This window comes from Epinephelus fuscoguttatus, linkage group LG9 (assembly GCF_011397635.1).
Source record: "Epinephelus fuscoguttatus linkage group LG9, E.fuscoguttatus.final_Chr_v1".
NCBI classification, from domain to species: domain Eukaryota; kingdom Metazoa; phylum Chordata; class Actinopteri; order Perciformes; family Serranidae; genus Epinephelus; species Epinephelus fuscoguttatus.
Window position 1 is genome coordinate 22,522,460 of NC_064760.1, and position 26,407 is coordinate 22,548,866.

General features: G+C 40.4%; 1 protein-coding gene across 2 annotated transcripts; it reads right to left on the reverse strand.

Moving 5' to 3' along the window:
* Positions 1-246: 246 nt before the first annotated feature.
* stx3b (syntaxin 3b) lies at positions 247-25,236 on the reverse strand. Of its 2 annotated transcripts, XM_049585888.1 has the most exons (11): positions 24,832-25,235; positions 12,517-12,591; positions 12,310-12,409; positions 10,838-10,912; positions 10,640-10,710; positions 10,339-10,447; positions 10,190-10,263; positions 8,092-8,226; positions 5,887-5,997; positions 3,725-3,841; positions 247-3,385 (listed from the first exon to the last, which is right to left on the reverse strand). In XM_049585888.1, exons 1-10 carry the CDS (start codon positions 24,859-24,861, stop codon positions 3,752-3,754), a joined length of 870 nt encoding a protein of 289 aa, XP_049441845.1. In that variant the 5' UTR covers positions 24,862-25,235; the 3' UTR covers positions 247-3,385; positions 3,725-3,751. The 2 variants fall into 2 exon arrangements, with proteins under 2 accessions (XP_049441845.1, XP_049441846.1); XM_049585889.1 differs by lacking the exons at positions 247-3,385; positions 3,725-3,841; positions 5,887-5,997 and adding an exon at positions 6,004-7,913 and having other exon boundaries at positions 24,832-25,236.
* Positions 25,237-26,407: the final 1,171 nt, after the last annotated feature.

The following is a 26,407-nucleotide window of genomic DNA, read 5'->3' on the forward strand; positions in this document are numbered from 1 at the left end:
TGATAATCAGGGTAAAGAACAGGGGAGCACCTCAGGAAACTTTCTTTTCTTGACCCTATCTTCCTTGGAAACACTACACAAAGACAAAAAAGGACATTACTGAAACATTTAATTTGATAGAACATAGCTCAGAGTGTTTCAGGCTGATGCAGGTGCTTTACCTGTGTTAAGCCTTTTTACGAGAAGAAGCTGTAGAGATAGGAGAACCCAACGATCCCAATGATGGCACAGCACAATGTAATCATCATCTTCTTCTGCAGGTTTAATAAAACAAATACAGAAGTCAGGCAGCAGCATCCACTGGAATTTAATGCCACACAATTCACATTGAAGGGAACATTGGTTTGAGGAAGGAGTAAAAGGGGAACAAAGGTTCACAGAGAATAGGGTGTGTGTGTGTGTGTGTGTGTGTGTGTAAAGAGAGAGGAAAGGTGAAAAACATACCTCCTCTTTGACACTTGTTGTGCACCTGACTTTAAAACATGCACTTTGAAACACAGTGGTTAACATGCTGTATCAAGAATCTGCTGACAACAGCTAATACATCCCATAAAAAGCATCCACACAGCTCTTCCCTAACATTTAGTCATCAAAAAGGGGGGAAAAAAACACTGTCACATATTTATTTTGTCGTTCCCAAAGGGACAGGCATGAGATTGCAAGAAAACACAAGTCAACCAGTTATTAAAAAACATAAAATCTTTAATTGTCATTAAAATCTGTTAATTTAAAACAGTGTACAACAGCATCAGTTTTCTCCTTCTTCTCGCCTTGCATCCCATGCTGGTGGCTAAAGTGGTGTGTGAAGGAAAAAAGGCTTGAATGGAAGCATTAGGATTGAACAGTCGAGGGCAGGAGCCCAAAGAGCAGACTGCGTGGTCAAAAGAGCAAGCTGGGGAGGCCTCTCACTTTCAAGTGCTCCCCGTGCAACCAGAGTTAAAAGGAACCATTCAGGCTGTGGTCTCACAGAAACAAAGACTTCCCTCAGTGATGGTGGAGCTCATAAGGCACGGGACATCTTACACTACAAAACCCTGCATGTGGTCAATACCTGTCCCTTTAATGACTGACAGTAGTGCCCCTGAGAGAGTCCTTGTGTGCACAGCTGGAGTCACCCGCTTCAACTGCCATATTAAAGGCTCTGGGTGACAACATGTGCTCTGTAGTTAACTAAACTCTCAGTCTGACACATTCCCTCAACCAAGATGAAAAGGTCTAATGAAATGATGGTGACCAACCAGAATCAAAGCCAATTTATTAGGTACATCTAGCTAACTAACTAGTCCAATACAACAGCCCTGCATCTGGTTTATACAACATACAGACTACAAGCAGAGATAGATTAAAGGGTAACTTCAATATTTTTCAACCTGCACCCGCTTCTACCATGTGTTTGTCTAAATAACTAATGGGAACAACAGTTTTTGAAATTGGTCCAGTATTGAGAAAGAAGACTGCAGCCAGCAGCGGCCAAACTGGCTGCAATGTAAGAACTAGGGGCAATTTGCACCGTCAATGTACGTCTACTAAAGGTGCTTGTGTTTTGCCACTGAGAGGCTCAGATTGTTATTCTGTGTCTTACAACATTATGGAAAGGATCCCTACAGAGATAGACCTTTTTGTTCCAGAGCCAGATCCTTTTTGTTGAACCAGAAACAGCCCAAGAAACACCATCGTCAAGCCCACCAGACACCATTTAAATAAAGAGTAATTTTATCATGTATAGTGTCAGCATTCTTTCACATACAGCTGAGTGCATTAAAGGTTTATATCAGCCAGCAGAGTATGTGATTGTTGAAACACTGGAAAGATGAACCCCGACAGTTTTATTTTGTTTCTGTCAACTCTGAATGAAAAATGTTTAACAGGGAAAACATGCTGGCTTTATACATGCTAACTTTGCTGGTTTCTAAATGGAGTTTGGTGGGTTTGGCATAGCGATTTCAGGGCTGTTGTAACAATCTATAAAGCTGTTGAAACCTTCACCAACAGGGGATTTATTGCAGGGCTGTTTGTTTTACATAGTTGTACCTAATAAACTAGAAACTGAGGTGTGTGTTTACAGTAAGAATGTAATGAGACCTAAAGTATGTCAGGAAATGCACATAACACTAGTCATAAATAGCCACCCATCAGGGAGACCTTTGTATAGGGTTAGTTAGAGTGTCCTTTTACACTTCATCCTGTGTGTGTGACTTCATTAACGACAGCATCAAAAAGTATAATAAATATATTACTATTACTCACTTATTAGACTATTCAGGCACTGAAATTGAAACTAATATCACTACCAGTCTCTCCTTATGTCCTTTGGCATTAAAACATGTTTTTAAAGCATTATAACAGATGGTCACGATGCAAGATGGCGACACAGGTTTGCAAAGATACAAAACAAGTACCCAGGCATTTCTCCCAGATGTTGCAGTGTTAAGTTTTAAAGCAATGGGTGCATGTTTATCCACCTAGTCTGTCTTTTTTTGGCTCCACCTGTCATTGAAATGTGTTTCCATCATCATCATCCTTCATATTTAAAATCAGGAACCCCCTGGCTCTTTGAACTGAAGACTCATAAGTGAGCACACCATCCTCTTCCAGTTAAAGAACTGAGCCACATTATTTCAGGGCTACACAATATAATAATTCTATTATTCACAGGATCATCTAAGCTTAATAATCACGGACATAAAGACATATTTTGAAATGTGAAAGTGCTGAAACTCCTCCCAAAAACTAACAAAATCCCAAATACAGTGAACGTACAGCAGCTAGCTTTTCAATCACAGAATGTGTCAAGGCTCATAAAGGCAAGAAATAACAGTAAGGGTGCTTCTACAGCGCTTCACAAGAGTCCAACTCACTGGACTTTAAAATCAATTTCAGATGACATCCAGGCTGATTCTTTGGCATTAAATGTTGGACAATGAAATGTACAGTGGCGGCACTGGAGTGACATTATGATCGGTTATTTTTCAATTCCCTTTTCCCCCTCCGCAGAGATACAAGATTTATTGTAGCTCATGTCAGCTTTAGCGTCATTTCCTCATTTGCAGCAGAGCATCCTCAAACTGAAGGAGTCAGACAGACCCTCACAGGACGGTTCTGATTGGGCTAAAAGTTTTTACAAGTATCACAAGTCTTGCAGGTCTTCTTTTTTTTCCAGAGGTCAAATGTAACACTAGCACTTGTGTCTGCAGGTTTAAAAATATTACATCCACATGGAGTGATCAGTATGAGTTTTTCTTTGGACGATGGAAGATGGGGTGGAGTGGATGATGGATAAACTGATGATGGCAGCAAAACAGCAGTCCTGTTTTAGTGTCCAGGAGAGGATGACAATGAGGAGGATGACAACCACAGCACAGACCGCACCAATAATGATCATCCTCTGCAGAGAGACACAAAGGGAGAATATGGCGTTTATGGCAGGGGACATGAGCAATGAAAAGATCCCACAGACCAAACACCAGCTGAAACTGTAACTCACTTCTGTCACTGCTTTGTTTGCTGAGCAGTCACCAGAGGCGAGCACCGCAAGAATGAGAGAAAAAACACACACCCAAGAACTTCAAATACACACAAACACACCTCAAGTAAGCCCTCGGGATAGAAAGAAAACACACACACACACGCAGAGCAAAAGAGTGTGCAAACCCTTTTCTAAAGCATGCTTCATTCCCACACCCATTGTGGCTCTACAGAGCTTATTTGCTCCAGAGTTACTCACCCTTAGCTCTCCTCTTATTCAAATAGTTCATGAGTGCTTCAATCCCACTGACAACCCGATTATGAGAGCTAGTAAGCCCACCAAGATCAGCACAACCACGATTATTATCACCACTTTCTGTTGGGGACAAGCAAGTACATACAGGACCATTAGTACCATTTTCAGTGGAACACAACGACAAGTATATGCTTAATTTGTGAACATCCACTACTGAATGTTATATAGTGTATGTCCTAGTGGTATGAGGTAATATGTATAATATATGGCAACAACAGACATCAAATATCATGAATTCTCCGTGTAGCTTTGTAACACACTCAGTGCACTAGTCTTGCAAAAGTCTGATAAACCAGTTTTGTCATGGTGTGTTGATTTAATGTTAATCAGATTATTATTATTAAAAGCCTAAAGCCATCTTCAAACACAGACAACACCAAAGAATCACACAGCAGCCATGGAAAGCTGTAAATAAAGACAAAGTTAAGGTCAAAGCAGAGAGAGAGAGAGAGAGAGGAGACAGAGAAAAGAGTGTAGAAGCTGTCAGTGTGTGTTATGTGTGTGTGTAAGCAGGTGGTGGTGCCGGGCAGGTCACTGGGTTTCAAAGCACAGGGATCCGCAGGCCACAGGGAGGTGCAGGCTCAGGAACGGAGCAGGTAGGAGGGTCAGGGGGTCACCACAAGTCATCACAGGTGTGGGTCAAGGTGGAGATCAGGGTCTTGATGGTGGGGATGGTCTTCATATTGTAAGGCAGGTTTCCCAAAAGCATCTTTGTGTTAAAGTGGAACTCTTTTCATCTATTTCATAATAGAGATGAGCGATATGACTGTATTTACTGTGTGAGGGTAGAAATGTGTCTACCGGTAGTTACATGGCAAAACCGTTTCTACTGTGGGAGCTATTCTAGGCGGAATTTGTAGCAAATCAGGGCTCGATTCTTTTGTGATTCTCTTGTGATCTCGTGAATCCAGCTGCCTCCCAAGGTAACATGATTTGGGCAGACATGGAGGAGGAAGAGTGAAGTTTTAAATACAGAAATCTGTAACACTTGACTCATGAACCTTTATGCTTCTATTTTAAAAGAAATTTAGTTTTACCGTTTTGACTATGCTGTCTCATGTGAGGCTGCTGTATTTGTTATAACGGAAATGGCTACTGTAAACCATTTCTTAATTGAATTTACGCAGCAGTTACTGTATTGTGATATATATACCATTACTGTTACATAAAATGACATGTACTGTGACAGAAGATTTTTGCTAGATTTAAACTAACTAGCTGTTAGTTCAATACTGGGCCTTACCGATTATGTGACATTGTGCTGCCTTTACAGTTGAGCCAGGGAAGCCCTGCAGTTTTTGCAGGAGCTATGTGTGTACGCAGTGCCTGCTGTGCAAAAATTCCTGAATGGGCTGTAATTTCTCCTGCTGTGTTATTCTCTGCTTGAACCATCATTAACCACTAACTGCTGCTCAGCCCTGTCAGGAAGGCATCTTTGCCGTCCCAGGTGCATGTTCACATTGGCTCAAGGTCACCAGAATGACCAGAATTTCTTTTTCTAACGCCAGACTTGTGAAACTGTGGCGTCCAAGTTGGTCCATTTAATTTTTCCTATTTCACTGCTCTTTCTGCTGCATTTTAAAGCAAAAAAAAAAAAAAAATCCTCAAGATTGTATTTAGTTTGAATAAAATTGGTCTCAGGATGATTTTTGTTCTATTGTAATCGGAAAAATAAAATTATTTCTGTTGCTTTTGGGAAACCAGACCGCTCCTCCTGACTGTGGTCACTCACACGGCGAGCCTCTTGCTGAAACTTTGCAGCTTTCTTAGTGTCCGCTACAGCCCGCTCCACAAAGCCCACAGACTGGTCCATGTTGCTCTCAATCCTGTCAATCATTCCACCCTAACATGGCGTACGGTGTCAGACGTGACGGAAAGCAACAGAAGAAGATGCATGAAACAACAGAGAAAGAAAAAGAGAAAGAAACAAAAAGCGAAGCACACAGAACGCAACAGTTGTGTGTGACTGGCTGTGTGTCTGCAGGGTGAGGGAGTATCATCTGTATGCACACTGTGTGGTTTAAATGTGTAAACGTGTATAGAAAACAGGTAGACAAAAACAGAAAGAGGTCACCAGCAGACTGGGGTTGGCTAAATTACATTACCTTACGTGCTTTGGTCTGGTGCCTTACAGCTTTTTTGGTCTGTTCCTTAGCCACTATTATGTGGTCCACTGACTTGGATACATTCCGCTCTATGTTGTCTACTATGTCACCCTGAAAAACACACAACAGTCAATAAGATACAGAGCAACACTTCACAAGCAGAAGAACAGTACAGTACATTGGTTTAAGCGGTGCAGTAATACATCTGGTTTCATGTATACTAGAAATACACTCAACAATATTTTGTTCTTCTTATATTCAGATTTCCGGAACCTTTATTGTCAAAACCTCTGCTGTTACTGCAAGATAGAGTCCATTATGTTTTGCTTTTTTGATTTATTTACATTATTCTGTAGCTTCCCCGTAGAGTTCCTCATGCATTGAAATCTGAACAGTCAAATTTTGGTCAAGGTTCGCATGATTTAGTGTCCAAATACTATCCTCAAAAGACCTTCTAAAAATGTTGTCACATGTGACCTGACGTAGGTTTCCTCAAGATGATGTTCCATTCCATTTTCAATCCCTTATCCAAGGAGAGTCAATGCCATGAAATTTCGTTCTTATGACCACTGTTGACGGTGTGGATTTGACTGTCAATAGGCAAGATCCCAGGCAAGATAAGATATATAATCCCTCCAGCGTGTTCTGGGTCTGCCCTGGGGCCTTCTACCAGTGGGACGTGCCTGCAACACCTCTAAAAGAAAGCGCCCAGGAGGCATCCTGATCAGATGCTCAAACTACCCCAACGGACCCCTTTCAACGCGAAGGAGCAGCGGCTCTACTCCGAGCTCTCTCCGGATGTCCGAGCTCCTTACCCTATCTCTAAGGCTGAGCCCAGACACCCTTCTGAGGAAACTCATTTCGGCTGCTTGTATCTGCAATGTCATTCTTTCGGTCACTACCTAGAGCTCATGACCATAGGTGAGGGTTGGGACGTAGATGGAGCAGTGATTGGAAAGCGTCACCTTCTGGCTCAGCTCTCTCTTCACCATGGCAGTCTGGTGCAGCCCCCTCATCACTGCAGACGCTGTGCAAAACCACCAATCCATCTCACGCTCCAAGATTATGTTGTTACATTTGAACCCTCTGGCCTCTTTCAAGCCTTCTTTGAGAATTGTGTATTAATGATCTTCCAAATTAGCTATATTATTCTAACCCCTTAACCGGCATAGAAGCTAAGCAACGTACAGCTGCGGACACCACATTAGTTCGGATCTGAGAGTTGGTACTCCTCGATCAGAGGCAGCAGTAAACCAGAAACTACTGCATTCTGCAAGATAATATTACTGTTTTGGAGTCTGGTGGCTTTGAAGAGAGTGATGTAAAGGCTTCAAATCCCCATCAGAAAGAGCTGTCTGACAGCAGGGTGAAGGGGTAATAATATTACACTGTCTATGGATGAATACCTCATACAGCCCCAAACAAAAATTCTGGGTTAAACATTTTAGTTATAATTAGTAGTGAGTAATTACTGGTAATTAGTATCAGTGATGTCTGCTCTAACCTACATCCTGAGTGGGCTTTCACATTTGAAAAACCCAGAAAAAAAAACAAAGATGGACTCGCCCTTGTAGTGGCAGCTTCAATACTGACTTGGTGAGGAGGTGTTTTTTTTAAATGTCACGGAGAAGCATTTATATTTACGTTAATGCTGAGTTTCTATTTAAACAAACATCTTCAAACTAAAAGCTGGAAACAGTTTGGAAAAGAAAGAGTTTCATGGGAAAATCACATGACAAACAGCAAGAGTGTGGCCCTTACCTCAAACAAGCCTTTCCCTCAGAGAGCATGATTTAAGCAGCAAGAAATATGTGGTTAGACTTATGTGCTCACAGACATACAGTGCCTGAATGATCAACAATATGTGTCTGTATTCATTCTTGTGTGAATTCTGCTCTGATGTCTAAAATGATGCTTGAATTGGTACATCTTACTAAACGTTTTCATGTTGGTTCCATCTATGTTGGTGATGAGATGAGATGGAGGAGGCAGAACAGAGTACAGAGAGGTGTAAGAAAGGCATGGAGCTGGAAAAGAGGAAACAGATGCAGATTGATAGTCAGACCACAGCGGAGACAAGAAGGGAGATAAAGAGGAGAAAAGGAGTTGAATAAAGTCGAACACAGTCACAGGAAAATGTTTAGAATGAGTGAAGTAGTTGATGGGTGGATGAAGTGATGGGCAGGTGGATGTGGAGGAGTGTACCTGGCTCTCCACCAGCATGGCGATGTCTACAAACATGTCGTGCAGCTCCTTGATGCTACTTTCCAGACGGACAATGTCTTTGTGTCTGGATTCAATCTCGCTCAGGGCTTGTTTAGAGATCCCAGCGTCCACAATCTGTCGAGAGGAGAGGTTTATTGTTACCACTCAGGACCAGTTCAGACAAATGAATGAAAACACCTCTCATCCAAGAGGCGTCTTCAGTTCTAACGGACTGGTGTGGGGTCGCAGGCTTTAAATCATGTGGGACTTTATGACTCTGAAACTCAGAGCTCACCCCAACGACTCTGTAAGGGCTCACAGCCACACAGGGTTTAAAGCCTGCGACTCTGCACCAGTCCGTTAGACCTGAAAAAGCTTCTTGGATGAGAAGTGAAACTCAGGCAAGTCAAGCTGCCTACGATACAGCACTTAAGCTTGGGACAGAAAGGGGAGAGCTGCAGGAAGAGGGCTGTATTTTCAAATTCTGGCTTCTTTTTTTAAAGCCTTTTCCAGAAACTGCGTGCCACAATTTTTAATAGAGACTGGCCATGATCTGGTTTACTTTGCATCTTAGTTAAAAAGGCAGCTCACAAAGACAGGAGGAACTGAAAATGAGTACAGCTCATAGTGATACATAAAATTCTCCATAAGAAAAGTGTCACAGCTGCTTTAAAAGGAAATGACTGTTCATTTTATAAAACCTGGGACCCCGTGTTAGTTTGCTGGCCTAGAAAAAATTTTGATATATGGGTCAGCTGTGGTTCAATGATTGCGGGGGTGGCAATTCGATTCCTGTCTCCTCTTGTCAACATGTCAAAGTGTCCTTGAATAACACATGGAACTCCTGTTTGTCGTATACAATAGGGCTACGCCCATGTTCCTGTGGGATCGCGCCTCAGAAAACGAAAACAAATTAAATGTATAAATGTGTAAATTCAATTCTCTAGGACAATGTACATGAAGTCATAACTACTTAATGTTGTATCACTGTGCTAGTGTCATTGTGTGCTGTGCAGTTTTGACTCAAGTTATGTTGTGTTTTGTAAGACTTTGTTTATATGAAATATCTAACTAAAATGGACGGGGTCTCCCTGTCTGTCTGACAACTGTTCAACCAATCGACTTAACACTAACAGGTGTATTTCTGAGGACCCTAGGAAGTACAGTGTTGACTGCAAGTTCTTAAAACTACAGGACATATTTATTAGTAATGCCTTACGTACACATTGTGCAGTGTTTTTGAGAGGGGACCCCTTTTAAGTTTTACACTGCTGAACAACATGCTGGGTACAGCTCATTCTCCATCACTCGCTACATTCAAGAATAGATGGATAAGGAGAGACTGGAGACGTTACACTGTAGCAAACTCAAACATGTCAAGCATCAGTGATGCAACTTTCGGAATCAACGCTCCTGGAAATAGTCGGGCTCTGACTTAACTGAGGCCATAAAATGTTGGTGTGAGCTTTTGCACCAAAATGACACGTATACTCTAGCACTGCTAGTTGACTCAACTATGTCACGGCAGATGTATTACTCAGGACCAGAGGAAGCACAGTGTCAAGTGTGACCTTATTTGAATGAGCAATTCACGAGAAATACCAGAGGCCAAGCAATCACCCAGTTCCACCACGCACATTATGACTCTGCACTAGTGTGTGCACAACACACACAAAATGAGTTACCCCTTCTATTTAAGTTTATGGTAAGGTTTAGTCAGGTCTGTCAAATTGAGCCGTGTATCCTTGTGCAAGAAATTCTTCCCAAACTGTACTGAAAGAGAGGCTTGTCACCAGCTGGCTTGTGCTGTTTCAAACTGTTTAAAAAATGTAGTCTTTGCCCACTGGATGTGAGTTAGTGTGTGAGAGGAGGTTTGGAGCACTCAAGAAGGCACAAGAGAGCAAACTGACTTTGAGTCCAACAGGACAGATCGCAAGCACAGCTAATCTTTAACCAGTTGACACAAGAAGTTTGGAGTTCTACTGAGCAACTGACAACTTTTTTCTCACTTCAGCCACATCACAATCAGTGTCAAGGCACAGTGGGTGTTAGGGTACTGTTAAAAATGGTAGACATGCATATGCACACACACACTTACCCCTGCAGTAAACACAGCAGCGTTGCCACTCTCCAACATCTCCTCCAATTCGTCATCTGTTGTTGCTTTTCCAGCTGGAAAGGAAAAGAAAACAGTTAATGACAAAGAAGATCGTGGGACCATCACATGACTTTATGGCCGTCACTCACTGATCTCTAGTTGTCTCTGGATGCGTCCTTTACTCCTCTCCCTGAAGTCCACCTGGGCTTCATTATACTTCGTCATTACCTCCACAAACTTCCTGGACAGCACTGCATGCTGGGAGACGACAAGAAAAAAATCATTAGCACAGAATGTTCTGAATGTATATATTAATTTTTAGCGTTTATTCAGTGCTCTGGCAGTCCTGTATGTGAATATGGTCACTGCCAATGAGCCTGTTGAATTTGAATGTGAGAAAAAAGCAGAACAAACTTAACTTAACTGAACAAAAAGAGGGGTGTCATTTACCTGTGATTTACGTATCCGCATGTCAGCCGACACCCTCTCCTGCTCCTCTGACTCCAGATTCCTCTCGATGGCTGGGAGGAAAATATTGATTTATGATTCAGCTTTAAGTCAACATCACAGCACACTGTTTGATTCCTTAGCAACATTTCGAATCCATCAAACATCTGTACTGTGTGTGGCAGTGTTAGTCAGACTCACTCTTAAGTTTGTTTCTTGCATTGTTTGCCATCTTCTTGATGTCATTGGTAATTGCCTCAAGGTCATCCTGTGTTTCTGGGAAGGAAGAGACATGTAGCAATAAACGGCTGAAAACATTAGCAATGGAGTGAGACAACCACACCTGATGTAAGTTCTAATAAACTGATAATGTCGTCAAATCAGGTTTAAACATTTACCTGATGCCAGTGACAGATCTGCCATCTTTAAAAATGCTATCCCTTAATTCTCTGAAATATTCAAACCAGTGAGGCTGCATTAATTAACATATTTTTAAAATGTTGCTGTAAAGCTACAGTTGGTAACTTTAATTAAAATAACTTTGTCATATTTGCTGAAAGAACAACATGAGACAGATAGTCGGTGGAAAAAACACAGCCCTTCTCATCTTCATACTGCTCCTAATGGCATTCGCTAGAATCAACCTCGGAGCACCAAAAACAAACAATCAGAGCAGAGGAGTCTGTAAAGCAGCTGTCAATCACTGCTTGTGAACTTCGCTCAAACTGTCAAACTAGATAGCGCTGATCATATTTTAGTGCACTGTTTAGCTGTGAAATGAGAAAGTCTGTTACTCGGTCGCCATGTTGGAAGCAGTCGACTGAGCACCGCCCACCAACCAGACCCAAGTTTCTCATTTTACAGCAAAATACTGTGCTAAAATATGTTTCTGAAAACATCTGAGGTGAGAAATAGGCAATGCAGTTACAGAATCTTGATTCATATTTGACCAACGCTGCCTAGTTTAGCCACACATGGACAGTGACTGACATGTTACGAACTACAGCTTTAAAGGAGCTCTACACGACATTCAGAGCACATCTATGAGTAGTCAGAGCCTGAGCCAGGACTGTCTGCACACGGCTCTCAACATAGAGGTGCCAACAGCCTAAATGGTAATAGTAACGGCAGTAGTGGTAACAGAACTAACAGTGTTAACCAAGGGGGAACTGGAGGGTGGGTGTTATGTTCCTGCAACAACGCCATGAATCTGGACAGTGTTACCAACCACCATATGAGGGTAACGCAGAGCACTGGAGGTTAGCCAACCAGTGGGATGCACACACAGGGATTTACATACATGAACATACACATGCCGCTGGACTGTTGACCACAACAACAAGCAGAGAAGCTTGGATTACAACACACAGAGGTAGTGTGACTTGCTCTCACCTCAGGATGCCATTAATCCACACAGCAAACACTTGATTGCCATTACATTAATGCTCTAAATGAAGTTTCTCTTCAAGAAAACTATGTTCCTAATCGCCTGATTTAATTTGACTCGAGGCAATAAAAAAATTCAAACAAATGTTGCTTGTACAGAAAAAATATTAGAAAGAGTTAGGTAAGAATAACATCCTCAATATGACCCTGAGTTGGAAGGTGGGGGTGAATGAATCTACAGAAAAGAGACAAAATGGCAGGTACAGGAAGTAAAGCTTGTATCTTACTCTGATCTGATGTGGGAGCAGACAGAATGACTGAGAAAAGCTTTTTGACTTCAGCCACGTTCTCATCGATTTTATCAATACTGTTCCTGATGTCCTCGATCTGAAACAAACAAACACACCATGAATCTCAAACGTACACAAATGACGCCCTCACAATAATAAGTGAAGACGTACATATGGCCCACACACACTGATCGCACCACTGACCTGACAGAAGAACTCGTCCATGAAGGCTGCGTTATCCACAGCGATCTCCACCTCATCGTCATCTTGATCACACGTCTAACAGAATAAAAGTACAGGCTGTATCAGAGTGGTACAAGGAGTTTACAGCTAACCAGGGAGAACGTGTGAAGGGTGTTACATGTTTTTCTGAGGCTCAAAGTAGAAGGCATGTCATTGGAGGTTCATTCAAATACTCAGTGTTTAACAGGGTGAACTTCTTAAATCCAATTGACACGTCTTTTTAAAATCACCTTGTGTTTCTTTTACATCTTGTTTAAATGCTTTTTAATTACCTTGTGTTTCCTGTATATATTCTTTTAATGCCTAGTAGGTTTTATGTAAAGCACTTAAATCACCTGGCTGTTGAAAGGTGGGTGCTCTACAAACAAACTTACATTTACTGAAAAACTGATAACAATCCAACGGCCGTGTTGCAGTTTTATCTTCAGTGGTTAGCACAGATAAATACGCAGAACCCTACATTGGTAACAATTACACAAACATCCTGTTAAACAAATCAGCCTGAAGCCAAAACGTGACTCTAAACCAACTGTGTTTAAAACTCATTCACAGCCCTGCCAGTAAATATCAGACAGCATGTGAGCCTGACGGTTTCTGTCTTTGATGCTTTGTGAATGCCCGATTTCCATTGTAAGGCTAGATATTAATCACAGTTTTGATACTGGAGTCAATGCAAAACCTGAATTTCGGTGGAGATGAGTGAGATGACCCTGAACTATTCATAATAAGAGCTGGTCAAATTATTGAAATGCCAAGGAAAGGTGCTTTAGTGCTTCCTTTTTTATCTCCTTCAGCGCAGGATACACTGGACCATCCTTTACAAGAGGAAAGGAGAACCTTACGTTAGCAACATTTCAGCTGACGCACAATTGGGCCGTTCACAAAAACAAACGACATGCCTATCTTGCATTAATTTAACAATTATTTTCCTACATTCATACTAATTGGATTTCATGTTCATGATTTTCAATATGAATGGACAGGAGAGTGAGCGTGAGCAACCAGTGACTCTCAGGCTACATTGACATGCACACTAATATTCCACCATTATTCCGACTATGACGATAATCTGAATTTGACACGGGTCATGTAAACACCATATCCATTTGGATTTTCCGAAATAGCCCTTTTTCCAAATGTAGAATTTTCAGTGCGACATGTGGGATATGCCAATATTATACGGATGTTAATAGCATTCTTTGGATATGTCTACAGCTCATTCAGAATATGCATCTCGTGTAGGGTTTTTACCACAGTTTGCGACACATGGTGTCTTGCTGCTCTGTGTTGTCATGGATATGTCACACACAAACCAACTAGCCAACAGTTTGTAAAGCTGTGGGGTAGAGATGCAGGCCCAAAAGATCAGCCAACATTTCTGTTCAGGAGGAGAAACATACCAAGACTGACTCTTAATCAAGATTTTGGTATCAACAGGTTTTTGGATATGTGCAAATATGCCAACCCAAACCTTTTCAAGTGGGTATCTGGAGGAATGGAAGAGGGAGGCTGTGTTCACACAGTCGAATAAGTCTGACACCAGTGAAAACTTAGAAATAAAAGAACATTTGTTTTATGCAAAGACGCAAAACGGCACAATCAACTCCAGTCGTTCTATATTTTATGTAATAAATGACATGTTTGGGCGTGTTAATCAAAGTACGCACGGCTGCAAAAAAGGGAATATTTTGATTGTCAATTTGACAATTGTTTCATTTCACTTTTGTTACCTGTAGCCTACATTGCTTTTTTAAATTTGAATTCCAACTTTGGTAATGAAGTGGTATTTCTCACTGTATTTTCCACATTTATACAGCCTTTATGAAACAACATGGTAAGAATGCACAAAGTATCTAAAATGAACTTTTAATAGTCATCTTTAGATAATTCTAGTTTCACCACAGCAGACCTCACGTTAGTAACATCTGCTGTCACATATTAACTTGGGTTGTCCTGAATCCACGTTTTTTGGGGACATAACTATGAATAAAACTACAGCCTGTTTTTTTTACTGATGTTTTTACTCTTTGGTTTATATTTAGACTAAACAAACAAGATGTCAAGTGTTAATCAGTGAGCTTTGGAAGTGCTGGTGAATCTTATTACCCATCCACAGAGCCAGGCTGAATGTATCACCATTTCCAGTGTTAAGATAAGCTAACCAGCTGTAGCTTCATGTTCACAGTACAGGCACGAGATTAGTGTCAATCTTCTCATATCGCTCTCAAAAAGTGAGCAACAAATTGTCTTTTACAAGATTAAGTATTAGTTTAATAATCTCAACACTGAGCAAGAACTTTGCCCATTAAAATAAAGTCAGAAATAGACAAAATTATCATTTAAACAAGAAAATTAAATAATCAAAGAACAAGAGAAAGTCAAAAAAACAAGTAAAACTAAGAGTCTGACCAAACATTCAATGCCAACTTGATAGTTTTTGACACTATGGGACAAATTGATGCAGTACTGAGATTTAATACTCAGCCCCAAGTCTTGAAAATGTAGCTACAAATAATATTGTTTAAAATGATCAAGACTGCTATGATCCACTTATAAGAAAGTCTGAGTATTTATAGGCCAATAACACCAATATTTATGACTGAATCTGACTAATTTCTAAAAATACTGAGTGATTCCCTGGTCATGTATTTCTTGTCAGAGTGGAGAACAGCATTTAGACCGTGAACAAACACTGATGAAATTGCTTCCTGGTTAGCAGCTCAGCATGATGCATCAGCCAGAAATATCTGTCTGACCCTAATCAGCCTACACCCAATAACCTCTATCAGAAAATTTCAGTCCGCTGAAATCATAAATATATCACAAGCTAAAGTCAGTAAACACAGGGCAGTGCTGCAGGTTGGCCACAAAGAGCTCAGCACTGCCGGTGAATATTGACACGGTGGAGGACGAGGGCCGGGCTCCAGGAACTCAACCTGTTTCAACTGACTTAAAGAAACCACAGTTAAGGAACAGTGTAAACACACATCACAGGGCTACGCTGTGACGGAGTTAGGTGGAGGAAATAAGAGTGAAACAATGAGTGTAAAGGGACAATAAGCTCACGTTGTTCCCTCCCTGTTAATAACTTCTGCATTTTACAAACAAATGTGTCTACAGAGCGTTACCAGCTGACTGGGCTCTTGACACGCAGCCTGGCAGTTTGTGTGTCTATGTTGTAACGGGTGACAAAGTCTGAAGTCTGGACACTTGACTTTCCTGGAGAAAGTCAGCGTGGACCAAAGTCAAGGCATGGAACATGTTAGCCAACACACCTGTTGACCTCCCTGCTCTCTCATATCACCTGACTCTGCCTCAATCTTTAATCTAGTAATCTGAACAGATATCAATATTACACTTCATTTCTGTACAAATAATTACGCTTTAACTTCCAAATACACTTACTCTGTTCCTTGGTTTATAATTAAAATGGAAATAGACACATTTTTTGCTTTAACTTTTCATTATAAAGTAAATGTTGTGGCGAGAGAATAATGACACCATCAGTGTTTCTGCTGGTTCCCTTTAAGCCTCGCTTTCATCATGCAGATCTGTCTGCCAATGGGTACGATCTCCTAGAAAAATGAAGGCTCAATTTACGGCACAAAAGAAGTGCGTCAACCACTTCGCAACGAAAACAGGAAGAGGACCACGCCTTTGTTTTACCCTGTAGCTTTTGGTGGCTATCCACAGTTACCAAAGAGTACCAATTTAAGTTGTTTGCAGTTACTATCCCCAGTAGCGTAAATGGCAGACAGTGGGACAACCAAAGTAACTGGAAAACAAAGTCCAGTGTGTCCTGTGTTGTTGGTAGTTGCTAGGCTCTGAGGGAAACGAAAAGCAGTCCAACTGTCTTTGTGACTATTGTCATTGTTTTCACAATGCAACATGCAATAACTTGAAAAGGAACTTGGAGCTACAGCTGCAATAATTAGTTGATTGTGTAGTCGGTCTGCTTCCATGGATAGTCCAGTTTTGTTTGACGTGTTCAAACTCTGGTGCGGACCAAACGAGCGAACCCTGGGGGTCTCGGATCACTTGCAATTGAACCCTGGTGCGGTTCACTTACAGTGGGAAATGCAAACGGACTATCCAGCGAACCAAAGAGAGGAAGTGAACCAAAGAGAGGAAGTGATGTAGAGCACAGTGCATTTGGGTTTAAAAAAAACAAACAAACCCAACACCGCGTGTACCAGAAGAAGCAGAGGTAAAAAAACAGAAAAGTAAAAACAGAAACTCCAAGACTGCATAAATTTGGTGTTGCTCCATTGTTTTTGTGGTGACCAAACTGGTTTTAGGGGATGGATTTCCGATTTCGGTACTGGCCAATCGATGAGCTGGGTTTTCTTCTTCCTCGTGCTTTTATTCTTCCTGGTCAGTGGTCGTTTCGGGCAATACAACCCCACAAACGAGCAGCTGTTGTGACTGCGTGATGTTGTCCAGGCAGTTTGGTCCAGTTTAAAAAGTGCAGTGTGAAAGTGAACCAAACCAAATGAAGGTGTGAAATTTTTCGCCATTCCCTGCCTAATCGAACCGAGACTATCCTGGTGTGAACACGCCCTGAATGTATAAAGTATATTACTGTAATTTTGAAATCATAGAAAAATATCTTTGATTCTTTTTCATATTCAAACTTCTGCCTGCTGCATTTCAAGGTGCAAATACTAAAAGAGTAAAAGAAAAAAGTGCTCCTCTATATGACAATCAGACCTAATATAGAGAAATACATTCCAATAGCTTTTATCATTGTTCTTTTCCCATATGAGTGTAATTTGACCACTTAGACCATCTTTTTGCAAATGGTTTCAGGTTCCCGAATAAACATGAAACAGCTTTTCATATATGGGCACGAAAGGGACTGACCATATTTGGACAATGTCTTAATAAAAAAATGGAGTAATGTTGTCTGGATCTCTAAGGCAACTTCACCATTTACTACACTCTCACTTCTTCCAATATCTACAAATGAGAAGTTACATTCAGAATTGTAAAATAGGAAGGAAAACCAGCAACGACCTTCATCCTCTTGTGCAAGTCCTAAAGAATTATAGTAATGCCAAAGTGTCACATCAAATTTCAGCGTTTTACACTGTTGGAGAAGACAGTCATGAGCAACAAGAGGCAAAGGCAAAATAAAATGGGAGGAAAAACTTAATATGCATATTGTCTGAGGACACTTGGAAAGAAATGAATCAGAATGTTCACACAACTATGCATGGAACATACAGTACAATCACGTTATTTTACAACACCAGCACAACAAGCTAAATATAACTGTAATATACAATCAAAAAGCTGGAGGGACTGTGGTGACTCATATGCCAACTTTAGTCATATATTTTGGACTTTAACATTATTGTTTGAAAGTGTAGCATAAATATAAGTATGGCATGTTTTACATGTGATCTAAGCTGAAGTGGGTTGTGGTTTTTTACGTCTGCATCTTACATTAGGTACACTATAATAGTATTACGTATAATATGTTAATTTCACTTAAGGAGTGACTTGGTGCTCTCTGCAATAATGTAGAAAAAATATGTAAATGTATCAGTACTGGCATCTGCAATCAGCCAAAATGAGTTGGAAAATATCAGCTTACTGGCAAAAAAAAATCCCAAATTGTGCATCCGTTGCCATTTTAATACATTAATACATCATCTCGGGCTGAGGAGATCATGAGCATTACTATTTTTTTAATCACTTTGTAATGACAAAGACAGTAATATAGCAGGTTAATCAATAATTAAAATATTCAGCAGGTGCAGCCCTTCTGGGATCTTACATTTAATGCAACAGCACGTCCAGTGCCGAGGTTTACACAGTCCTTAACCTTCTACCCCTCATCTAAAATTTGAATTGCAAATGCAGCCTAGCCTATTTGGTTCAGGCTGCTGTAACTAACAACAGTTGTGAACACAGAGTTCCCTGGACGCTTCCACACTGCTTGTTTTTAGACCTTTCTTTGACTTATTCATCAAGCATACAGCTGCAGCCCTGTGGCCTAAAACATTATGCTCCCTCACACAGTGTTTCTGCAGCAGCGAGATAAGAACAAGCGCTCACTTCCTTCCAGTGTCTCTCATTCAGCAAAAATGAGGGGAAAGGGACGGACGTGCACAACAAATGTTTTAACAACCCAAACAGACAAAGGCTACATATACAGGCACTCGCTTTTATGAAACAGCATTTTGATACTGACAGGAACAGTCAGGCGGAGTTACTTTAGCTAAGTCAGGAAGAAAACTTTCACAACACTGCTCGTTAAACTCACTTGCTCATCATGTGACTCAACCTGGAAACGCATATTACTGTTTGAAGACATGAGACTTGCTTTATCATTTTAGATCAAAACGTCATTCATAAAACATCAAACCTTTTATCAAATAACTGCTACAACATGGTGGGGAGGTGTTTAATGCACGGTGCAACCCTTCATGATTAGTGCTAGTTTTTAAGAAGCAATGTGAGATATCTAGTGTGTGAAAGGCATGTTTGCTCTGTAGAAATAGATTCGCAATAACAGCATTTTTTTCCAATATTGTCCGGTACTAATAGAAAATACCGCCCATCCTCTACTCATTATTTTTAGAGAAATAAATAAATAAAGCGTGAACAAAGTAGATTTAATGCCACTCTGTGCAAATGTGCCAAAATGCTGACTGACAGAGTGAACGATGAGGCAGCAAATTAGATTTTCTCTCTCTTTTTTTTTATGAAACTCCACAAAATGCTATAATCTCATGCTTAGTTATATGAAGATTGTGTAATCATGAAAATAGAATAAGAAAAATAGAGCACACACTGCACATCAGTGCATGAATGACTGATACGTTAGCCTGGACGCTGGCTTGTTCCTTTTATTCAAATCACTAAATTACACTTATTCTGCATACAAAGCACCATATGTCATGTTGTTGCATAACTGGCCTCAATAAGGCAATGACTAGACAGAGGTTTTACACTGTAGCAGACGTAGTGATCCACTGCCGCGCCAACATAACAAACCGACTGGCTCTCTGAGCACACAGATCCACAGGAGCCTGAATTGAAGACTGTGTTGTACTGGTCTGTTTGGAAAGTTACGGTAAACCCAAGGCTATATCAATAAAGCACTCCGTCGTCTTAAAGAAACTGGGAGGTGATTAACCGTCAGACTTTGCCTCTGAGGATCATAAATGACAAAACACTCTTGGACAACACACTTTGCTTGGAGGTTGAGAAAGAGGACAGTTGAAAGAGTCAAGGGTGTAAAGGCTAAACCTTCGCAGAATAGAGAGCTGTAACATTTAGTCAATTATTTTTTTATCGTTAGAAAATAATAGGCATAATGAGCTGGTCATTTATTTTTTTAAAACAAACAAAAAACAATCTTTTCTAGGGATAGACCGATATATCGGCCGGCCGATATATCGGGCCGATATTTGAGTTTTTTACTTGTATCGGCATCGGCCGATACGCGCGTGGGTTCGCGGATTTATTTTTCCCTGGCATGATTTACAGACAGGCATCCACGGGCAGCTCTGTGTTGCCGGAAGACCCTGCAGTGCACATGCAGCGAATCCTACTGTGTACAGTAGTTGTTGTTTTATTTATGCTTCAGCTTAAATATTTGTTTATTTTATAAAGACATGACTGGAAGATTTAAGAGCAATGAACTCTTTTTTTATTTGAATGTATAATAATAATAATAATAATAATATTCTAACTGTTCTACCTCAACTTTCCATCTTGTTTTAGTCTTTTTTACTGTTCAATAAATGTTTCTTATTTTAAACTTGAGACCTGTAATATTTGTTATCATTGTGTCATTTTTTTGATGTAAATTGAGGGAGCAAAAGCAGTATCCGCCCCAAATATCGGCTCAAGAAAATCAGCAGTCCATAATCAGTCATCGGCTAAGGGTGATGGAAAAAAATCGGTATCGGCATCGGCCCTAAAAAATCCATATCGGTCTATCCCTAATCTTTTCAGAGTGTCAGTTTGTTTCAAACGGCAAAGATGCAATTACACAATGATGTAACTTACATGATTTATTTTTTATCACTGTGTGACTACTCACTACTTTTATAACAAAGCCTATTTGTACTGATTCATACATAAAATAAACTGATGAAGTTCCTTATAATATCTTTTATTAACACAATAGTAGTTAAAAATGGAAGAGATGAGCCGACTGGAAGATTACATGTGCTAACATATTGGGCTGCCCCCCGACCGAACGTTAGTCAACCAGAGAGGTCATTAGTCGACGAGATTTCATTGGTCGCTTAGTCACAGAAAAACAACAACAACATGAAACTCAATTAGGGGCTGCGCCTTGTCAAAATAAATCAAAATCTATATGACTGGACCATGTGGGAATTTAATTTAAAAGGACAGGCACAGGAAGTGGCCACGCTCAGCAGTCATTAGGAGTCATGTTAGTTGACAGGGCTGGTACCTGCGGTTATTCCACAGGCTAGTTAATAACATGTCAGGCAGGAAATCCAAAGTGTGGGATCATTTCTGAGAAGGTGAAGGAAGAATCCAAGTAGATATGTAAACTCTGCAGGCAAACATTTGTCTATCATTCGTCAACTACAAACACGACGTATCATCTGAAACATGTCAGTAGCTACATGCCCATTAGCCACTTAGCACAATCATTACTGCTTTGCCGACAGCGTCATTAACAGGCGGCTCAGTGTGTGACGTGCACCTGTAGATAAAATATAGGCCTATATTAATGAAGGCTCATTAGTACGGTTTTGTATTTCTCTGTAATGTAGCACAGTGTTAACAATGTTACTGATACTATTCTTTCTCACACCTTCAACTCAAACCATTGTGTTGCCACGCCCAAAATATATCATTTAATAATTAAATTAATATCGTAAACATGCGGGCGACTAGTCGACTAACGGCCCTAAATGATGACTATTGGTCGACTAGGAAAATTCTTAGTCGGGGGCAGCCCTACTAACAAATTTCCCAGCATTCCAAGAACCAGGAAGTTCAGATCACATTATATTAAACTGCAGTTGCTCACAATCAGCAATCCTCACCAAGACTTAAGAAGTAGCTTCGCTTAGAGCGTAAACATGAGGCACATGTGTACATCCGTTATGTTTTACCATTCAGTTGACTCAGCTCCATTGCAAAAATGAAGCAAACGCTTAGTGCCAAAAACTGCAGCTCTTTAAACAGCCACTTGAGGCTGGCTCCAGAAGCCACTCAATCCCCAAAGACCTTCGTCTTACAACGCCCAACTTTACGACAGAAATAAATATGTTAACAGCCTGGTACAAAAAAACGGTTTAGGTCTCTATAACTCTCTATAACCATGGTGTAACCCCGGATTCACAAAGTGTAGGCGTAACTGTTGCTGTCACTATCACAGTGTGTTTTTAGTTAATGAAATTAATGGTACATTTTGGCCGAAAAAAGTCTTGTTCAGTGTTTGTTTTAACTAAAGCAGTCTACAGAGTCAGATGTTCAGTTTTTCCAAAAAGCACATTTTGTTTTAATGGTTTTTAGCCTGTTATTCATGGGCGAAAATTAGCATTAGCGATAGCATTATCACAGTTAATCATAGCTGTAAATGAACCTTCCTAAACAAAGTAGCAGCTAGCATTTGGGTTATCACCCTCTTGTCAAAATATGATCACTTCTGGCTTCAAAAATCCAAAATGGCATCGCACCAAATCCTTCAGTCGAGGCTTCAGAAAGGGAGTCCACAAACCAATGGTTGACATCACAGTGGTTATGTCCATTACTTCATAAAGTCTATGGTTGAGCCGTGAGAAACATAGGCTACAGCACGGTCCAACAAAATTGTTTCAGGCAATCATAATGTGCAGAATTGGGTTTTAAATTTGCTATTGCTGACTTTTCTGCATCAAGACAATCTTTTAAAAGTGAATCACAATGCATCTAAGAATGAATTTTTTCCCTCAACCCTAGTCTCTGCCAATCATCTCTGAGGATTTGCTTGGTTGTATAATTTCAATAAATAAGTATTTTTGGAGAGTTGGTTACACAAAACAAGCAAGGCTTTGGGAAATTATGATGTTATTTTATATGTTCCACTATTTTTCACATTTTATAGACCAACCTATGAATCTTGAAAATACTCTGCAGATTTATCAATAATAAAAACAACGGTTAGTTGTAGCCCTGTGCTCTGGATTTTCCCACGGGATGATTTAGAAAATGAGCCACGAGCCACAACAGCAGCAGGACAGGGACCTGGGGTCAGATTTACAGCAGCATGGTGACAGAAGCCAAAATACTCCATCAGGACTTGTGTTAATGCAACGCTAAACTCTGACATGGGATTTAAAACTCCACATGCCACAGAAGAAGTCATGTCAGTTCAGTTACAGCTTTCTCCATTCACTGTGCTGATATCTGAGCCAGGTGGGGAAGTGGTGAAGAAACAGTATCCCAACAGGCCTGTTGTACAGTGTGGGGAAACACCGTACACAGAACTGAGGAGGATATGACTCTGACTGAAAGAACATTTGAAAATACTACGAGGGAAGTGAAACCGCGAGCTTGAATTACAGAAGACTTCCGTCCAGTTAGCAAACATGGCTACTTTATTACCTTTACTGGCATTTTTTTAAACGTACTGAGCAACTGTATCCAAAGTATTTTAACAGCATGCAGTGTGAGCCATCACATGTGACCACTGCTCCAGGTGAAACTACAATTCAGCATTTCTTGTTGCTCCTCTTTTCCAAAGTCTACAGTCTGTCAGGTGATGTGATTACACCGGTGAAGGCATGACGCCACATTAACATGAACATATGCCCCCCCCCCACACACACACACCAATATACAGCCTAGATTACTGCCGCAGGTTAAACATTAGATAGGATACTCGAGGAGGAAAATAAAGGCAGTGGGTGAATGTAGAATAAGAAGATAAAGAAAGAGGAGTGCAGATTGGAAAAACACTAGTGAGATCGTGGAGGCAACCTGCACTTTGTTTTACAGGTGTTAACATACTGTAGACACCGTCAACTTCCCAACAAATGACTCGCCCACTTCACTTGCTATCTGAACTTCCTTTCCCTGAAAAGAAGCCAGCTGTGTGAGATTACAGGACGCCTGGGGGGGGACACACTGCAACGTGAAACATAGCAAATATTTGGCCAGCAGTTTCAGGTAGCTATGGCAACACATCCCAACTTGGGTTACAACTGGATCGAGGCCTCACCCCCATGGGCAGCAAGAAAGTGTGTTCACTGTCATTAGCTCGGGCTTGAATGGAGAAAAGTTTGTTAAGATTGGATGTCTGCTTCTGGATAAGATCTGTAATGTGGTTGTGATGTCTAAATATAAAAGGGTATTGATCATTTCGGTTCAGTCCATCCCAACTGTAGATCTTGTATGCATTTTACAACTCTCTACGCACCATAAATAATATATTTTTGATAGCTTAACATGTTTTTTAGCAGTACTTGGACTGCAGATGCAATGATTTTATTGTAGATCATTCACTTAATTGATGAAATTTTATAAAATACTTCAAGATACTCATCAAAATCTCCCAGGATGTCCAAGGTGACATCTTAAAACTGCTTGTTTTTGTTCGTCAACCAGCCCAAAACCCAAAGATTTACAATTAGCATTGGTATAAAACACATTAAAGCAGCTGTTTTAACATTTTTGCATGAAAAATTACTTGAAAATCTTTGATTAATTTCCCACTGATCAAGAACTCTAATAGTCATTCAGTGTTTTCAGCTTTAATGGCAACTGTTAAAACACTGAAAATGAGTGATTCATCTGTTGCCAATTTCAGCTGAGACTGCCCAATGCAAAGGCTGAAGAAGTGTATTAGTTTTTAATATACACATGTCAACATCCCATTGTAGGAATCGGGACCACCAATTTAAATATACTACTTTTAAAAGAACATCTGGTGATACAGATCAACTAATAACAATTACAGTAATTACAAAACATCTCTGACATTATCACGCAATATGGCAGCATGTATTAAAAAAAAAAGATATCTGTGTGACTGAACGATTTAAATCACTTTCCACCTGCAGTGTTACTACATCCACCAGATGAGTTATGTCATCACATGGTGCTGTAGTGGTTCAAATGATAAAAATGTTATGTGTCAGGTGTTTTAGTTAAAATAAAAGTAGTAAAATAATATTAATCTTCACCTCCAAATTCTTAATATGAGAAACGTTTTACAGGGGGCCATTAAAGTGAAAACACTGAAAGAAAAAAGACACTGTAAGGAACACTTGACATTTCCTGGACATTACTCACCGCTTTAAGTTGCTCCAATCGGTCCTTCATCTTTCAGACAGTGAATTCAACACCTTTAACCCAAAGACACAACCACAATATTGTGTAAAATGGCTCAAAACTAGTCCAAATGTCTGAATTCCTCAGCCAGCTGGCAAGCTAGCTGTCCGACACAAACCCACCGCCAGTAAGAAAAACAATTAAACTTCCCAAAAGTCCTGACAGAGGTGTGGGAGAACACGACTTTTTCTGAAAAGAGGAGTCTTTCCGTCGTTTTTCCATACAATATGGCTGCTGGGTTTAAAACCTGTGTTTTTTCTTTGCTAAATCTCCTCGCCCAGGGGATTAAAACAACAGTTGTGTAGAGCCGTATAATCTGTCTCTCCGCTGGCCACCAGTAATCATTCTAAAACGCACTTTTCTGGCTCGGCGCATGCGCAGACGAGTCCGTGTCCTCTGAGATGAAGCCACGCCCTGAGCCACCTGCACCAGTGATGCATTCAGGTGTTGTCGGAATGATAAAGGTTGCTACCTACTTCACCGCTTAAAGACCTTTAACTCAGCCTGCACAGGAAAAACAGATGAAAATGCCACTTAATCTGGCACATTGACATGTTGATTTGAAAATCAGATCTTTAGAATAATCTTTTGGTGCACATTAATACACTGCTTTCCCTGAACGTCTAGTTTAACTGTTTTTATTTACAACAAACAACAGCAATCATACAAAAGCAGAGTACAAACTTTCTACAACTCATCGGGGTGTGTTAAATACATTGAAGTCCATTCATTAGAGCTTAAATTAAACCAAATTAATCTAAAATATTCAAACTCTTTTTTATCCTTTATAACTAATAAAGGTGCCACACCAGTGAACACCAAACTCACAGATGAGTTGTGCAGTTGTTATGGAATTGGAATTGTTGTACTCTAAAGATTTTACATCCACGATATGGATGTGGTTTAAGACTTGTGACTGAAAGGTCACCCTTGACCATGGACAAAATAATCTCACACAATTTTTGTGCACAACAGCACAAATACATAGGCACATTGTCTTCTCTTGTTGTATGCAGGCTTGCAAATGTAGCAACGACAAACTACTGCAGTTTCATATTCTACCTCAAGACCCCAATCTGTGTTAAAAATCTAAAGAAAGCATTATGGTCATGAAATAAAGTCGAACTTCCGGCTTGGTAATGTAATTTGAATGCAGCACACAGGGTCATAGTCGCAGTGATGTGAAAGGCCAGGATAGGCAGTGCTTTGCAAAAAACTTGAGCAAATTAAATTGTGCATGTGACAAGTATCATTTTAAATGTCTGTATGCTGTAATGAGGGGTCCTTGCTCTCAGTTGAGTCCACAATGAATCATTTTATTGTAGCTTGTACCTGAATGGGAACAGGCTGCTGATGTTAAACTGTCCACACTATGTCTAATAGCTGAAACAATGTCAGTTAAATGTGTGCAACACTTTGTGCAGCCTCGAGAATGTATGACGTAGGCGCATTGTAGATCCTAGCCCCGATCTGTAGTAACGGCCAGGTGGAAGGCACACGTCACAATGAACTTGCGGAGTAAAGCTATTACGTAATC

What these genes read in the sequence shown, in the direction of transcription:
- stx3b (XM_049585888.1), bottom strand. Translation starts at nt 24,861, where the DNA reads ATGAAGGACCGATTGGAGCAACTTAAAGCG. An exon ending in TGCTCCCACATCAGATCAGA is followed by an intron (nt 10,913 to 12,309) that starts GTAAGATACAAG and finishes CTTCCTTCCCAG; the next exon opens with AAACACAGGATGACCTTGAG. An exon ending in ACCAGACCAAAGCACGTAAG is followed by an intron (nt 3,842 to 5,886) that starts GTAATGTAATTT and finishes TGTCCCCAACAG; the next exon opens with AAAGTGGTGATAATAATCGT.